Source organism: Carcharodon carcharias, chromosome 18 (genome assembly GCF_017639515.1).
Source record: "Carcharodon carcharias isolate sCarCar2 chromosome 18, sCarCar2.pri, whole genome shotgun sequence".
NCBI lineage: Eukaryota > Metazoa > Chordata > Chondrichthyes > Lamniformes > Lamnidae > Carcharodon > Carcharodon carcharias.
In genome coordinates, this window is record NC_054484.1 from 51,270,049 (window position 1) to 51,288,277 (window position 18,229).

Sequence of the window (18,229 nt, forward strand, 5' to 3'; positions counted from 1 at the left end):
ATAAAAGGAGTCTTCAAGAAACTAAACCTAATATCATTTTGGAATGTTAAAAATTTACTTATGAAGTAATAATACTTCATGCACGTCTCATTTTTAAAAATTTATCAGATGTCAAATTATAACTTGGAATGCATGCCTTACTGAGGAAGGCTGGACCAAACTATTAACAGAATTGTCAGGATTAAATTATCCCAGTATTGGAGTAGCTAAAGTTTTTGAAGGCATTAAATCTAAATTGTAATGTAATTGATTACCAAGTACCTGACAACACACACCCACACAGATAATTTGTTGGGGAGTGGAGAGAGTCGACTTGTTGCAGAATCAGGGAGAAATGACTTCTGGCCCATGTTAAAAAAACAAGCTTTAAAATAGCATATCATCCAACTATGAGCACAGGAGAATCTTTAGAAATGGGAAAGTTTAGAATATTAAGTCTTTATAATATGCAATAGTGATATACATGCTTGGTGATTTTTTTTCACATAACTGCTGCTTGAAAAATATTCACAATGTTCTCAACACCACTTCTAGGTGAACATGAACAGTGACAGCATTGATCACAGTTATCGTTATATAAACTTGTGGACGGCTACAGTGGAACCATATGATGCTTGAAGAAGCCAGTTCAACATAACACATATAATAACTGTAAATTGGTAGATATCCCAAGAAACCAAGCAAAGGTAGAAAATGCCAACAAGCAAAGGTAGATGAATTAATGGAATGACAAAGTAATGGTCAAAGAGAGAGATTTTGAGGTGGCTTTTGAAAGTAGAGGGAAAGTTCCAGAGTTAAGAGTCAAGACAGCTGCTGCTAAAGGGCTGGAAGAGGTCACAAAGTTGGGATAGGTGAGGCTGTGGAGAAACAAAACTGAAAATCTTGAATTTGGTGAATAGAGGATGGAGAATCAGTGGAAAGAAATAATAGGTGAGTGGGATTTACTGCAAGTAGGACATGAGTAGCAAAGTTTTTGGACAAAGTGAAGTTTATGCAGGGTGGACAGCTCAGTTTGTTAAATGATATGGCCTAGTTTTGTCATCAATGTTGGCTGCAAGGAATAGCGTCTATTCAGGGTGGAAGTTTCTGCCATGGGTCTTTGTGTAACTGAACTAGCTGATTCTTAACCCGCAGAACTTTGGGCACATGGGGCAGGACATTGTAAGACCTGGAGTGAAGGATTGCTTCCTTTTCTGCCGCTACTCTGCCTCATCATTAAGGCATTAGGGCTGGATGCATGATGCAGCTTGATGGACCAGCTGTTGCCATTCTGAACAGTTGGTAGCAAGCCCCTCCAAGAGCTCTGACTGTCTTTGAAGCATTTTCTTTGTACTCCCCTGGAACAATAGCCATCTGAGAGCTGAGAGAACAGGTCCTGGTAAAGAAGATGGTTTTTGGCCATACAGACACAGCGGCAAGTTCATTGAAGTTGATTCTTTTAGGAGTTTTGCCTGAATGCTTGTGGACCTGACTTCAAAAGGGACACTAGCACTTTTTCAACAGAGAAAAAAAAATCATCCTAGTGGTGTAACATGAGCTCCAAATGGAAGGACAGACTTGTGCCTGTTAAGTTCCAACCCATATGTAGGTCATTAGAAGGAGGCAGTTGATGAGGGAAGAATTGGATATTACCGTTCTTTAACCTTGAAATTACACTGTATGATACTAGCAAATGAACATGAATACATTAGATGACCACTAATTTAACTGATTAATCCCACTGTTAAAATAGTGGAAGAGGTGATTTAATATAAATGTGCTGAATGTTAGTGTGTTAATATCACCCCAAATTATTTCTAGGCTGTTTAGGTTTCTTCCTGAAAAAGTGGTGAAAGAAAATCTCAAAACTAGTTGAAAAATTATTGTATCTGGAACAGAAGACGAATCAGAAATCAAAAGCAAACTTGAAACCATTCTTGACAGTCATGCAGTAATGAACTACTTGGAGGCCTAGAAACAAGCAAGTGTTTGAAAGACACAGTTTGATTAATTTTTGTACTGCATGTCATCTTTCAAGATGAGAAAACTACTCTGGTTCAGATATTTAGTTCAGTTTGATGTTAATTTAACCCAAGCCTGTCAAACATAGATGCAGAACTGAATATCTCAAGTTATGTCCTGAAACTCCTTCAGCAGAAGAATAAAATTGTCATTTAGTTCTGTTATGATCTCGGCAGAGACTAGTAACCTTTTTTTTTTGAAATCCGAAGACCCAGGTATTTACTAAAAAATGAAGCCACAAGGTTCACTGTTAAAATGAAAGAATTTTATTACACAAAATGAAAGAACACAAATATTAATAACTACCCTCTATCTTAAATAGTCAGTTATATTAAAGATATTCAAAGAACAGTGAACAGTTGCTTATACTCCAAACTGAACTTCTTAACTCAAATTTCCTCACCACATCCATTTGGCATACACCCCCCAAAAATTTAAGTTGTGCTGCTGACAGTGTCATCAGGGCACATTTTTTGAATGTTAACTCTCCTGAGTTGCTCAGAGCAATGTTCAGGAGATCAATCCTTAATTTTTGGAGACTCCCAAACTATATAAGAGAGTTTGCAACCATGGCTGATACTGTTGCTCAGCTGCTCTTTGGAGGCGGCCAAAGCCTTTTCACCTTAGATGGACCTGGATTCCGTGGTTCCACCGGTGTGTTCTTGGTACCTCTGCCATGGATATTATTATCCATATTATGGTATAGTATAACCTTCCCTCCCTTTAAAAAGCACTATTTGTGGATGGAAGATAGATAATGCTGGGTGAAACCCTCCATGCCCAACCCCCAAACCTGGTATAACAGATTGCATTCCTCATTCTTCTAATTTCATCCTCAGCCTGCAAACCTGAAATCTGCTTATTTATTTCTCAAGCCTGTATTTAACCTTTACCAGAACATTGTCTATTTTGAGTAGTAGGTAGACCAATGGCATGTTAATGGGAATGGCAGAAACATTACCAACAGCAGCAGGTCTGAAAAACTGGAGCTTGAGGTTATTGCCTGAAATTATTGAACACAATGTTGAATCCAGAAAACTATAAACTGCCTAACTGAAAGATGAGGCTGTGTAATCAAGATAGCTAGGAGAGTTAGTGGGCTTAGAGTGGATATTGGTTGATAGCCTACCCCCAGAAACTGAAACAGAAAATTTGAAGAAGGGAAGGCAAGAGTCAGACCACATGAAGGCGAGGGAAAGATTGAAATTGGAGAAAATCTTCCAGTTTGGTGTGAGAGCAGGAAACAGCTCTGATGCAATCGTCAATTAATTGGAAAAAGAGGTGAGGGAGGGGATCTGAGGACTGGAACAAAGAACACATCCCACAAAAGGCAGACATAGTTAGGACAGATGCTGCCAGGCCTTCTGAATATTTCCAGTATTTTCTGTTTTTATTTCATGTTTCCAGCATCCACAGTATTTTGCTTTTGTTTGATATTGCTAGGACCTGTATGGGTTCCTGTAGCAACACCTTTTACTTGGAGGAATTGAGTGGGGTCAAAGGGGAAGTTGTTCAATATGCGAACAAGTTCATCCAGTTGTGGAGGGTGGTGTGATGGATGGAATCTGGTTGGGCCCAAGCTCAAGGAAGAAACAAGGAGCCCTCAGACCATCTTTGTGTAGGATGGAGCTGTAACTGGACTCTATGGTGAAAAGGAGACCATTAGGGTCAGGAAACTAGTAACAGCTAAAGTGGTAGAAGACATTGGAAGAGTTACGGATGTAAGTGGGAAGACACTGAACAAGGGAAGGGAAAAACAGAGTCAAGACGGGAGGAAATTCATTCCACGGGGCAGGCTAGGCCAAATTAATTGGTTTACAGTGGTGGCAGCGGCCCTCAGGTAGCTCTGGGGTTGGGGGCCCCCTGTGGGGAGGCAAAGATAAATAATAGCAGGAGGGTAGGGTTAGGGGTAAGAATGGCACAATTTTTCTGCCTTTCTCCCCCTCTAATTATTTCTTTCTTTCTTTGCTTCATTATTCCTTATGTATTGCTCACATACTTTCTGTTGTCTCCTTTGTATTTCTCTGATTGTTAGACTCTTTTCCTCACTCTCTCTCCCTTTCTCCAGAAAAGTAGACAAGCATAATATTTCGAATAAAACCATAACTTGCTGTGATTTGTCAGATATACTATGGCAATAGCATTGCTGCAAAGGTTTTTTTTGACGATATGCATTTATAACCACAAATGACCTTACTTCTGGATATTTTCCTTCATGGTCACACTGAAGAATTTGATACCAACTGAATAATCTTGTCTTTTTTTCTTGCATTTTGTGGAACTGGAAATCCATGCTCTGTCAAACAAGATGGAAAATCTGAACAGCTGCCACCTCTCTCTTTAACTCTCATCCGTTATGGAACTGCCCATAGTCTCACATTGTGTTTTCTATTAAGCCTCTTCATATCAAAATATTGAAATTATTTTATTTGACAGCAACGACTAATCACAACCTTTCTGTTCTCTTATAGAGCTCCTTCTCAGCTTTACTGTATTCTGGATATTATCTGTCTGATATAAATATATCTTTACAAAGTGGCATGTACTGAAAGCCTCACTCAGGAAAATTAGTTACACCCGCCCTGATGCATAGCATCTCTCTAACCTGTCCTCTCAATATATTTGGTTCTTGTGTATCTTTTAGCCCACAGACCAGTCAGCTTGCTCAAAGATAATACAAATTCAGTTTCTTTGGTATGCATTATATTTGTGTTAAAATCATTATTTGACACAGTTTAAAAGTCAGCACAGGTGAGAACTAGAAACTATAGCGACAAAGACTGTGTTGTTGCACACATTCATTCATGTGCTGGCATGCTACAATTGTTTAAAGCACCAGTTAGCATTCAACATAAATCTTTCTTTTCAGACTCATTTTTCCAAACCACAAACAATCTGTCCTTGAACACTCAGTGATGTGATCCCAGTAGTCACGTTGGGATCACGACTGCTGATGTCCTCCAGAGCTGACCCCAGTGAAGTATTGAGGAGTCAGGGGGATGTTATCTAATTAGCACAAGGCCAATGATCACTAATAGCACAATGGGCACACCTCAGGTGCCCATGTGCCCCAAGCTTCAGGGTGTCTAAGCCAGGAGATAGAGCTTTAGACTTTAGAGCCATGTATATTTATGTCAGATTTACAACTGGCTTTCTGAAACAGATTGATAAATGTAACTAAGATAAATTGACAAAATTAATGGTTTACCTACTGACTATCATGTTTGAAAATCTGATCTGTTTCACGAAGGATAAATCAGAGCTGAATCTTAGCTCTACCATCTTGATTAAGCTTCTGACCATCTGTCCTAATATTTCTAACATTCGACTCCATGGGCTGAATTTTCCGTTTATCGGGTGGGCGGAGCTGACCCAATCGCGATCGAGGCTGCACCGCCATTTTGCATGAGCAGGCCAATTAAGGCCTGCCCAGCGTGACATCCACACACAAGTGCTATGAACTCTATGTGCAGGCGAGGGGAGAAGCCCTAAAATCAAGAGTGGACTCTTTCACGCATGCGCACGAAAAAGCGCTCTCATCTTCCTGAGGTTATGTGCAGCCTCAGGGAGATTGCCTGGACTTTTAAAAATATTAAAAAAAGAGAAAAAAAATCCTTTACATGTCCCCTCATGTGACAATGTCACATGAGTTGGGACATGTTCATAATTTCCATAACAACTTTATTACAATTTTTAAAACCCTACATGAAACCTCATCCCGCCACTGAATCCTGACCTGCCCACCAACCTTAATTGATACTGTCAATTGCCTCAAGTGGCCATTGACAGGTCAGTGGGCCCGCAGCTGATTTTGCTGCGCCCCCACCTTCTTGATAATTTAAATGGGGCAGGATGATGTCGGGGGTTCTGCCCGACATCATCCCGCATCATTTTACGCGTTGGCTAGCGGACCCCACCCCCTGCTCGCCAACGGTAAAATCCTGCCCCATGGGTGGAATTTTATGGCCCCTCCTTCTGGTGGGATTTTAATGTCCCGCCAAAGTCAATGGACTTTTAAATGGCTTGCCGCATTTTCCGGCTCCACCCCTGCTGTGACAGGGCCATAAAATTCCGCCTCATGTTTTTGTCTGATTACATTTTGTGAAGATCATTGGGAAATTTTTATTGCATTAAACAGCACTGTATAAATGCAAGGTGTTGATTCTTCTTTGCCAACAAGCTAGCTGGGACACCTATGAAATGTTCAGAGCTTACCGGTGTAACTTAAATGATCCTAATATCAGGTGAGCATTGGGCCTATTTGTTCAGAGATCAACCAATTGTCTAGAATCATATGAAATTGTGTATCATTTTGAATCAGTTTTTTCCTGGAGGCATGAAGAAAATTGAAGGAGAAAGGTATTATTAACAATGAAACCTATGCTGCCTCTTTGTACCATTCAAATATGATGCCAGTAACTGCTATATAATTGCAGATTTCTTCATCAAGTTTACATCAGTACAGATAAGTGTAAATTCAATATGAAAATAATGCATAGTAGAGAACAAAGATGCATGGGACACCTACAAATTTTCTTGGTTTTATAAATTAAAACATTTATTTAGTTAAAATATATTTTTGTTTATTATTTTTTCATTTGATATGTGCAAAAGCAAGAGGGTGGAATATAATGTATTTAACTTAGTCTACTTGGGAGGAAGATGGTTATAGTTCATTCAAATTCTAGGCCATCTTCCTTGCTCTTAGAATGAAATAAGCATTTCAGTGTTTTACAGTTGGATATTCTAGGACTTTAGAGTCATGTATTTGTACAATAGATTCATATTTATGAAAAGAGAGGCATGTTGCCAAAGCTTTTCATTTTGCACTTATCAGGACAAATACAAGAATGCCAAATTTCAAATGAGCACACAGTTTAAACCACAGGAAAAAAGGGGTGCTAATTGGTTTCATGAGGACTCTGATTAGCTTCATTTGCATGGAAAAAGCATTGGGGAACTATAGGCTCCCCATGCTTCTGGGTAATTAAAAAAAAAGTGCAAGGCTTCAACATATTGTTTGTTTGCAGAGAACAGGTCCCTGCATATGAATGTAATAATTTCTAGCAAGCGTAAATGAGGCATGTTAAAAGCTCGACTGATTATTTTAAATTGGTTGTTAGTGTAGCTATTAGCACACTCAGGATCATTCAGCAAGTGCTGACCAATCATGGAATCACTTCGAACAGTAGATATTTTGTTTTGGGTTTTACAAGCATGAGTACAGTCTTTACTCTGTTTATTACAAACAGCTGGAGGAACATGTTATTTGATTTGATCAGCGAATCATTGGGGCATAAGGCCTATGTAGCTGGCATCACACCAACACTAAAATTCTTACGCAACGTTGCTCAGTTGTCTAGTAGACAGGACATCTTTTGGACTGACAACAGCATCCTATTGATGGAAAATACCACTTGCATTGTCACAGCATCATAACAGTGTTAAAAAGTTTGCTTAATCTGTTGTTCAAATTTTGAGATTCCCAAATTGGGCATGGACAAACAAGAGGTGCTCTTTATCTAGGCCTGCAGAAGGTAAAATGTCAATAAGGGGCTTAGTATATGCTTGCAGCCCTGATTCTTCATCAGTTTTACTCAAAGCAGTCAGCACCATCGCAGGCCTCTTGTGGGGAAACCAACCTTACAGATCGCATGCAGAAAAAATGTAACTTACTTACCTATAAACCACAATCCTGATTGTTTCAGAATCCTCAAATTCCCTCCCTCCCAAGGCCCCTGACTCCGAACCCAGAACCCACAAACGTAGATTTCCCTCTAGCCCCAACCTCAACGCTTCCCAATCTGGAGCATCCCTTCCCAAAGGACTTGACCTCCACGCTTCCCCCACCTCCCCCAAAGGCTGTTGATTGCTCTTCCCTAAGCCACCAACATAACTCCCACAAGACTTGTGACTGCCAGCTCAAGACCCACAATATCCCAAGATACACGATAAGGTAACTGAGACCTGCATTGTCTTCCAAGACCCTTAACTATACCTATGAGAATCACGATTCCCTCTTCCAAAACCTGCAATCCCAATGATCTCTTCAAAACTAGGAGCTTCTCAATTTCCAGTCAACCATATTTGCCCATTACAGAAAGACTGAAACTGTTCAATAAAAAGAAGGATGTTTACAGTGTAGATTTTCAAGGTGTTTATTAACAAAAATAATAGAACTGAAGAGTGAAATATTCCCCAGGTTTGTGATCAGTTGCAATAAGAAATACATTTAGATCAGATATGATATCAATCACCACTTAGTAGGTTTGTTTGTTATTGAGAGAGAAGTTTAATGAGCAGCTCTCAGTTTGGGAGGGTGTAAATTGTATTAAATTAACTTGTTCTTAAATACGTCAAATAGATCTTCTGGAATGCTATTGTTTAATTTACAGTTCAGAACAAACATTTTCCTATCTTACTTAACCTCAGCACTATAGTGGATCATTTATTTAGGGCAAGGGGCAATCAAAAGCCCAAAGTAGTAAATGTGATTGAATTGAGGTCCATTTTGTGCAATGAAAAGCAGAATATATAAATATTTGGCTTTGATTCATACGTCCTTGAGAACTAAGATAAAAGCAAAATACTGCGGATGCTAGAAATCTGAAATAAAAACAACTGGGAGAATAGGATGGAGTCCTTTACAGGAGAAGCAGGGCATGAGGAGCTATAGTTGAGGCAGCTGTGGGAATTGGCGGGTTTGTAATGAATATTGCTAGACAGTCCATCTCTAGAAATGGAGACAGGTCAAGGAAGGGAAGGGAGGAGAGTCATACGGACTCAATGTTAACTCTGTTTCTCTCTCCACAGATGCTGCCAAACCTGCTGAGTTTTTCCAGCATTTTCTGTTTTTATCCTTGAGATAATAATGTTTCTGGAAGTGAAGGACAATCACTTGGAATAGTTCTTGAACTCACTGCACCTGTTTATTTCAAGCTGTTCTTTTACTCTTTGCTCTCTGAACAGTACATAGACATATAAAATGTAGATTGAACTATTTCACATCTTTGCAAATGTGTAGGGCAGATTTACAATTTCATACCTTTATGCAACTCCTCTCCCCACTTTGTATCAGGATAATTTACAATTTATTACTTGCATAGCTTCCTAAATTTAAAGTGTGTCTTAATCATCTCACATCTATCATTATCACTAGCATAAATTGCATATCGACTGATCTGTCTACATGCAGTATCATCTTTCTTTATCAGTTGGCAACTTGTTCTACCAAGTCATTTACAGTATCTAATATGTAAAATTAAATTTGTCAAATTTGAAATAACTGTAGGTGAATTACATATCTTTGGTTTCTGAAATTTAAGCTTTTTTAATAGTACATATGAATACTGTACATGTTGTTCAATTGAATAGGTATATTACTTCCCCCGAAAGGGAAACTGGACATTCCGCTGGTTTTTGCACCTGATGATATGGTGTTATATGAGGGGCTGGTGGTGGTCCAAATTAAGAAGCAAAATGGAAGTAGCTGGCCTTATGAAATGGGTAAAGTGACCAATAGCGAACTGAAAAGGTAAGATGAATAAATGAACATAAATATTTGTTTCAATAACTGTTTAAAGGAACAATGGAACAGATTAAGCTATTTTGCTACTCTTGATACAAACACTGGATGAGATGTGTTCTGGCTGTAGATTATTGCACAACAATAATCAAACATTAAAAAGAAGAAAAGTAATGCTATAGAAAATAAATTTACCCGAATGTCAAAAATCTCTATGTTGATAAGTATTTTCTGTTAACCATTTGCTGGAGAGAAATGACAAATCAGCTGTAAGAATTGGCCCTTTATTGAAGTTGGACAATTTGAAGTTTAAAGGTCCCCGTGGACAATACCTGACGGGGTGACATTGGGATTGGCTAGGAGATGGTTATGTATTTTCACTTTGTGGGTAATTTATTAATTTCCCTCAGTGCTGACCATGAGTTTTCAGGTTCTAGTTTTAAAATGTTAGCCGCTAAATATTCAAGTGAGAATAGGATTGTGTTTAAAAGGGATAAAGGACATTGAGCCTCTGTATATACTGATCTTTTAAGTTGATAAAAAATTTCAGATCCTGTAAGATTTAAGAACAGAAACTTAATACAAATAAGTCATTTTGATTAGGTGTCTAAAGTAAAGGACAGAGGAAGGTTGGATTTCCAGAAAGTACTTGATAAAGTTCTTCATGAGAGACTGTTAGCTAGAAGTTCACGGAATTAAGGGCAAATTGTTGATCTGGTTTGGAAATTGGGTGAGCAGCAGGAGCCAGAGAGAAGGGATAATGAGCAGGTGCTTGATTGGCAGGCAAATAGTAACAAAATCAGAAAAAAAATTAAGCACGACGACAACTTAGCTCCAACCCTCCCACTTCACGATTTAACAAAACATTTAACATCATAATTACATGGAAATAAGGGGCTGTTCTAATAAATTTAACATGCATTTTCATTTAATGCCTCCAGAGGGCATTTCTCAGAGCTCAGGAGACTTGCCAGTGCAGAAGGTGGCGAATTTCAGGTGCAGTCCATGGGCCTTTAAACTTCTAATTGTCCAACCTCAATACAGGCCCAAGTAGTACAGCTGATTTGTCATCTCTGTCTAGCAAATGGTTAACAGAAGTAAATTTATTTTCTATAGCATTACTTTTCTTTTTAATGTTTAATTATTATTGTGCGATAATTGCCATGACTGGTGGTGTCCTGCAAGGATCTGTATTGTGCCTCAACTATTCATCATATTTATTAATGTCTTAGATATTGGAATGGCAAGCCACATAGCTAAATTTGCTGATGATACAAGGATAGGTGATATTGTACATACTGTAGATAGAAGCATAACATTACAAACCAATATTGATAGCTTAAGTGAATGAGCAGAACTGGCAAATGGATTTCAATGTTGGCAAACGTAAGACCATTCACTTTGGACCTAAAGAGGATAGAATAGAGTACTTTTTAAATGGTGAACAGCTGGAATACTGTGAGCAATTCTGGACACCACACTTCATTAGAAAGGATATATTGGCCTTGAGTACAACTTAGATTTACCAGAATGATATTAGAACTCCATTGATTAAATTACGAGGAGAAATTACACAAGCTAAAATTGTATTCCCTGGAATTTAGATGGCTAACAACAACTTCCTACATTCAGTTAGTACCTTTAAAATCATAAAATGTCCCAAGATGCTTCGCAGGAGCATTATTTTAAAAAAATAACACTGTGCTACATAAGGAGATATTATGTCAGACAACCAAAATTTTGGTCAACCAGGTAGATTTTAAGAAGTGTCTTATAGGAAGAAAGCAAGTTAGAGAGGTGCAGAGGTATTGGGAGGATATTCCAGAGCTTAGGGCCAAGGCAACTGAAGGTGCAGCCACCAATGGTGGAGGAATTAAAATCAGGGATGCTCAAGAGGCCAGAAGTAGAGGAGCACAAAAATCTCAGAGTTACGAGGCTGGTAGAGATACAGAGATTGAGTGGGGTGAGGTATTTGAAAACAAGAATGAGAATTTTAAAAGCAAGATGTTGCTTTACCAGGAGTAGGTCAGCAAGTTCACGTGTGATAGGTGAATGGGACTTGGTGTGAGTTAAGAAGAGGGCAACAGAGTTTAATATTGAACACAAATTTACAAAGGTTAGAATGTGGAAGATCAGCCAAGAGTGCATTAGAATAGTCAAGTCAACAAGGTATGTATGCGGGTTTCAGCAACAGATGAGCTGAGACTGGGGCAAAGTTAAGCTATGTTACAGAGGTGGAAATAGGCAGTCTTATCGATGATGTAACTATAGGTGGTGAAAGAGTGGCTTGATTGAAGTTTTCAAGTTATTAAGGGGAAAGATAGGGTAAATAGAGAGTATCTATTTCTGCTGGTTGGGGAGTGTAGGAGTAGGGGTCATAATCTAAAATTTAAAAGAGAAATTAGAAAACACTTTTACACACACAGGCTTGTAGAAGTTTGGAACTTTATTCCCCAATTACCAATTAATGTTATATCAATTGTTAATTTTAAATCTGAGAACGATAGATTCTTGTTAACCAAAGGTATTGAGGGATATAGGGCAATGGCGCACTATGGAGTTAGGTCACATATCAACGATGATCTCATTGAATGACAGAATAGTATTGAAGGGCTAAGTGGCCTATTCCTGATCCTATGTTCCTAAATTTATTCAAAATTCATTACTTGTGGGTGAAAGGATTAAAATCTATAGTAAAGAGTAGATACTTGAGCTACAAGTATTATTCAAATAAGCATTTTAGAACTAGGAAGATAATTCACTTCCCTTTTTTTCAGGAGTCCAATATTGAATTTAAGAAGCCAAAGAGATTAAAAATTGATGCAGTATTGATGAACTGTCTCTAGGTGTCTTTAGCAAGCTTTCTACATATAATACATTATTTACTAATTATATCAGTGACATCTTGTGGCAGAATATCAATATTACAACAAACTTTGTGTCAGCTCTATTTTTACCTTCTCTGTTTTTTTGTGAACTGTGTTATTGTGAAAATGGGCATCACTAGTGTTGGAGAATAAAACACTTTCCATTTAGGGCATACCTTGTCACTATTAACCATTGTCAGGTCAGGCATTGTACAGTTGGGTGCAGAGCAAAGCTCCCTTCTTCTCCTCTTCAAGTGTTTGTCTCAACTCCAATTACAGAACAGCCCTACTTCTATCAGACAATAGTAGATGACAATCTGTTAGTGTTGCTATGTAACCAGTCTCTCTTGAGAAGTCCATTTTGTCTGTAATTGACTCTTTACTAAAATGGATGCTGCTCCTTTGCTATAAAAGGGAGGGTTACAGAGCGTCTTTATTGGCTTGAATTTTGTGGTCAGCGGTGAAGCAATTAAGCACATTGCTCACCATGAAGCAAGATTCCCACAAAGATCCAGCAATCTCTGTGGCATGTATTTTACTTTTCCCAACATTAATTTGAATCTCATGCCAAGTCAAGGGAGCTCCAGGTATCCAATAACAGTAGCCAAGCCGGATAAGCAGCAAGTCACGTTGAAGAATTCTCACTAACAGGAGACCAGTAAGTAAAATGCATTAATTATCCTTCAAGTTTTATAAATTTTACAGAAAGTGAAATAAAGATTTGGACGTAGATGCTAGAAGCTGAATTATCATAAGCTTTAAATGGATATGATGGCCCCATCATGGCAGGGATGTAAAATGTGGCGAGCTGGCGGGAGGGGCCGTAAAATTCTGCCCTTTAAATATCACAAACTTCAAAAAGATAACTTATTACATTAAAAACAATTGAATTTTATCAAAATGGAAAAATTTGACATCACACAAATATGAAATTAGCTTTCCAGCACCAGAGAGGTTGTTAAATGGTGGTTACAACTTATTACACTGTTAAAAACCAGTTACAAGTTACAAATCATTAACAAGGCGGAACTATTTCAGGGATCTTTAATAGTGACATCACAACATAAAACGGAAGTTGCTGTCAGTTGACTGATTTTTAAAGATGCTGTCTGCAGGATTTCAATAGTGCACCATGTGGAGGGGCAGGGAACGACTAATAGCAACTTCTGTATCTCCATGTTCAACTGTGCATATGTGAGCTCCATTCGAACTGTATTGCTTCAAAAGTCAGCTCATTCAGGAAAGGAGGAAGGCAGGCAAAGGAGTTCCATAGTGCAATTCTAATTCTATCACAGTAGTCATTTAATGTGATTAATTTGTCCATTTAACTGACCTAAAATTTAATTTTCATGTTTTAAAAATTCTGAAGTTGGGCAAAAAGTTTATGTTGAGGAAGGAAAAAAACCTAGGGCAGAATTTTTAGGTTGGCATGTGGGCGCATGCCCAACCGGATCGGAAGTGAAATCACACAAGGTGATGTTGGGTGAGTCGTCCCGCGCTTGCACGGTATTTCGGCCGGTAGGCACGTGCAAAAATCAGAAGCCAATTAAGAGGCCAATTAGTATAATTAAAGTTGCAATTGTCTCCATTTTTTTGTGGTCCTTCCAACCTTATGGTTGGCGGATGGGCAAATCGGCTAGGTGGAGTTTGCATTTTTCATGAAACCTCATCCAAGGAAAGGATGAGGTTTCAGTTATTAATTTTAAAAAAAATCCATGGACAGCATTTTTATCATGTATATGTTCAGGTGACTGCTTGTGACGCTTGGACATTTTTTTCCTGATTTTAAAATCTTTCTTTAATTGTTTTCAAGTCTTCAGCTCTCTGAGGCAGCTGTATGCCTTCAGGGAGCTTTCATTCAGCGCTCGCCCATGCTTATGTCAGTGCCCACCCTCCTCCTGCCCCCACCCTGGCAGCATTAAGCATTTCAGTGCATGCTTCACGCTGGCTGGCCATTAATTGGCCAGCCAGTGTAAAATCGCAGTCCGGGGCCAATCGCAGTCACCAGTCCATTCCCCAGCTGCTCCCAGGCCTGCTGAACGTGCCCATTCGGCAACCTAAAAATCCTGCCCCTAATGTTTGTTTTAAACAATGTATTTGTGGTTTGCCATCTTTATCTAGTCATTGGCCCGGACTTTGCTGAAGTGGGACATTTCAGAGTGCGCCCCATTAATTAGACATATTTCCTCACTGTTTAGCTCAAAATATATTTGTGCTACAAATAGTTGGAAGTGCCAGCTGACAGCAGGCAGCGAGGTCAATGGAGCATCTGGAACCTTGGTGAATGTTGGGACCAACAGTCCTTAACCCAATGAGATTTAAGGATTGAGGAAGACACAGAGAAACAACTGAGAAAAGGAGGGTGTGTTGATCATAAGTAGGGGTCATGGTAAATAACAATGGAGACAACGGGCAACCTTGTGTTAAATCCTTGTAAAGGCTAAAGAATGAAAAAGTTGTGTATCTCATTATTACAGCAGTGTCTTAGCATAGTTGACACATATCTAATTTGTTTAGCTTTTATATCGGATCAGGATTACAGTAATAATGCTCTGGTAGAACCCTTTGGACATCTTTACTGTAAGCCACAGAAAAGGGTCAGGAAGAGAGTGGGAACGGGATAGGTTAGCAAGAGAAAGATTAAGCTTTTGGCAGAGGGAAAAATTAAAAGTCATGGAGGTCCATTTTTCCAACACTAATAGATAAAAATAATGGGACATTTTTAAAAAAATGACTGTCCCTTGATGTTGCTTATAGTATATCATACCTTATTACCTGTGTGTTTCATGTCACACAGAGATCTTTTATGTTGTATTGACAACTGGAAAACAGTTTTGTAGTGGCCAGGATTGTTTAAAAGCTACTCTGAAACAGTGCCAAACAGACATCAATAAATGAGAACAATTTGCTCAAGATAAAAAAAAAAGTATGGTGGAAGACCATCCACCTTCTACTATGAGGCCTGTTACATTGCTGATACTGAATGTAGGTACCAGCTGAGTAAGTCTGAGTAAGAAAAATCAAGACTCCCAACTATTGGTTCCAGGATCCACTGTTCAATTTGTGAATGCTCATTCATTGCAAATATAAATCTCATCTATGACCAAATAACTCTGCAAAAAATGAGAAGATATTCCAGTTGGCTTCAATGAATAGTTAGTTTACATGTTTCTGATATTTGATGTTGCTGGTTGGCTTTTCATGTTCCCAGTTATGGCTTTCTGTGCCTTTCTGGTTTTCTATGCCTTTGTGTTTACTTGTCTTTTCTTGTTTCTTGTGTTGCCTTGTCATTCTTCCCACACCCTGATCTTTTTCTTTTATATTTTTCTTCTATCTTTCTCTTTTTTTGTCATTGGGAAGTACAGGAGCTAGTTGGTAGGGATTACATGTTAGCAGGGATACATCCAGAGCTATAGGAAGATTTTGGACATCGGGTGAAAGGAAGGGGGGTGTTGTTGAATGGATTTGGCTAGGATGATGGGTTAGGACTCAGGGTGAGGAAAAGCACATGAAGTAGAATGCAAGACATTTGTTCCTACAAATCCTATTTTATCCACAATGCCCAAATTCCTATTGCCTCCCAACCCCTTCTAATAACACCCTTGTTCCCAGGACACCCCATCACTTCTGTGCCTCAATACTGTCATTCCAATCTTCAACATCCAATTTCCCATTAGCTTCTTTGCTAACTAATGCCTTCCTCTGTGACATACTCCAATTCATAGCTTACCCATGAATTTCTGATCTCTATTCGACCCCCAAATCTTCTTTCCCAACTGCATTGTCTATAACCCTCATCCTTCATCTACCTTCAGTGCTTCTGCCCTTGCACGTTGACCCACATGTTCTGTTTCCTCACCTCTCATCTATGAAGAAACTCCCTAATTGCTTTTATCTTTAGTTTTCACAGATTATATCATTCCCTGTGTTTCATTAGTCCTAATCTTCCTTTTCCCACTCCCCACATCCCCTATTCCCAGCATGGTGGTCCATTGTTGGTTATGGACTGCTGCCTACGATCCTTAACCCACCTTTCATCTTCCAGACACTTTCCATGATGCAAAGGTGACCTCAAACTCATTTGTTATTTTTGCCAGTGGTTCAGTTCCAAAAGTGCACAGAAAACTGAATTGTGAGTAACTGACAAAGATATCGGATGAGGCTTAGGGGTATGGGTTAGTTAGATTTTAATTGGATGAGAATAAAGCAGACAAGCAATCTGCTCCACAAGATTACTGCCTAGTAGGTAGACATGAAAATTACCCCCCACCACTCCCCACCCCATTCCCCATTGCTGCCTCCAATCCTCACTTATTGGCTTAGTTGTGCTGCCACTATAAACATTGAGATTGAAGAGTGAAAAGATTGAAGCTTTCAGTCCAATGTTGCTCGATATGTTTTGTGAAAATAAAAATAATTTGTTCCTGTTTAGCTTTTGTCGATCACAAGGGGAAGGCATTTCTGGAATTCGATGGCTATATCCAATTTATGGTATCCCTGAAGCTATGTCCACAAAACTGTCCCCTGGTAAGTAAGTAAAGGATATTTGTTTCCAGTGTTATGTCACCAATCACAGGTAAGTGGGTTAACCTACAGCATAACAGGCCAAACTATTAAAGTACAGTACAGCACTTAACCCATTAACAAATACTTGGCAAGGAGACTAGCAGTTGAAACTGTCTTTCATGACAAATGATCTTTACTGGGGAATGCAGTCTCTAAAAATAAAATGCAGATCTAATTGTAAAAATGCCCAAAATGATCAGCTTAGCCTTGTCAGCAATGCAGAAGTACTACTGTGTTGGCTTGCTGCTGATCAGACTAGCTAGATGCAAGAACCTTTGATGGTCTTAAACCTTACACAGACAACTTATGGAAGGTTATTGTGCACATTTTCTTCTTTGTGTTTTCTCTTAAATAACTATAGTATTTATTACCCTGAGTGTTCTATATGTATCTATGAATATAGGTCAGGCTTTCTCCAAACACTTTTATCTAATGCTAATGGCAATTTATACTACTTTGTGTGTTTTCCACCTATCTTCTAACAAAATCATAAGAGATCCGAAAGCTCCACAGACATTTTACTCTGGGGTTTCCTGTGAACCAAAACCTCATGTATGCCATAAGTAGGATAGCATATCACAGGACCAACAATTACCCCTTAATTACAGTATGGTGCACAGGAGATAATTTGGTTACCATGTTTTCTTGTCTGCTCCAAAATGTGTGAAATACGACAATATTTTCAGACCAAAACTTAGGCCGGGATTTTACAGCCCCGTTGTGGGTGGGACCTGCCGTGATAGATTCGGTAGCCCAGCCAAAGTCCATCGGATGCTCCCAGCAGCGGGCAGGGCCGGAAATTTCTGCCTCTAGGATTAAATGTATTTACATATAGGATTATCATACAGAAGCAAAATGACTCACCGAGGGCAGAGTATTACGCTCGACGCCTGGGTGTGCGTCTGACATGCCTGAGCATAAAATGATGCGCGATGACATCGGGCGTGCATCCTGACATCACCGCACAGTCTTGCGATATTTCGTTCGGCCCAACTGTGCCAGAGTTGGCTATTAAGGTCATTAACAATTTAAATTCAAATTTACGCAGCTGTCCAACCTAACGGTTGGCAGGCAGGCAAAAAGCCAAGCGGCCTTTACATTTTTTAGGAAACCTTATCCATGAGCGGGATGCGGTTTCCTTAAGCAAATAAACATTAAATAAAAACTTTATTTTTTAATTAAAAACATATCTCAGCTCATGTGACAGTCGCATGAGGGGATATGTTTTATTAACTTTTTATTCTCTTCATTTTTTCTTTACACAGTGCTT

General features: G+C 39.0%; 1 protein-coding gene across 1 annotated transcript in view; it reads left to right on the forward strand.

The window, feature by feature from the left end:
* LOC121290452 (cilia- and flagella-associated protein 47-like) overlaps positions 1-18,229 on the forward strand; it is a 661,534-nt gene that overhangs the window by 550,528 nt on the left and 92,777 nt on the right. Inside the window, 2 exon segments of the mRNA XM_041210889.1 lie at positions 9,376-9,535; positions 16,826-16,920. Coding sequence (XP_041066823.1) covers positions 9,376-9,535; positions 16,826-16,920 — 255 coding nt within the window.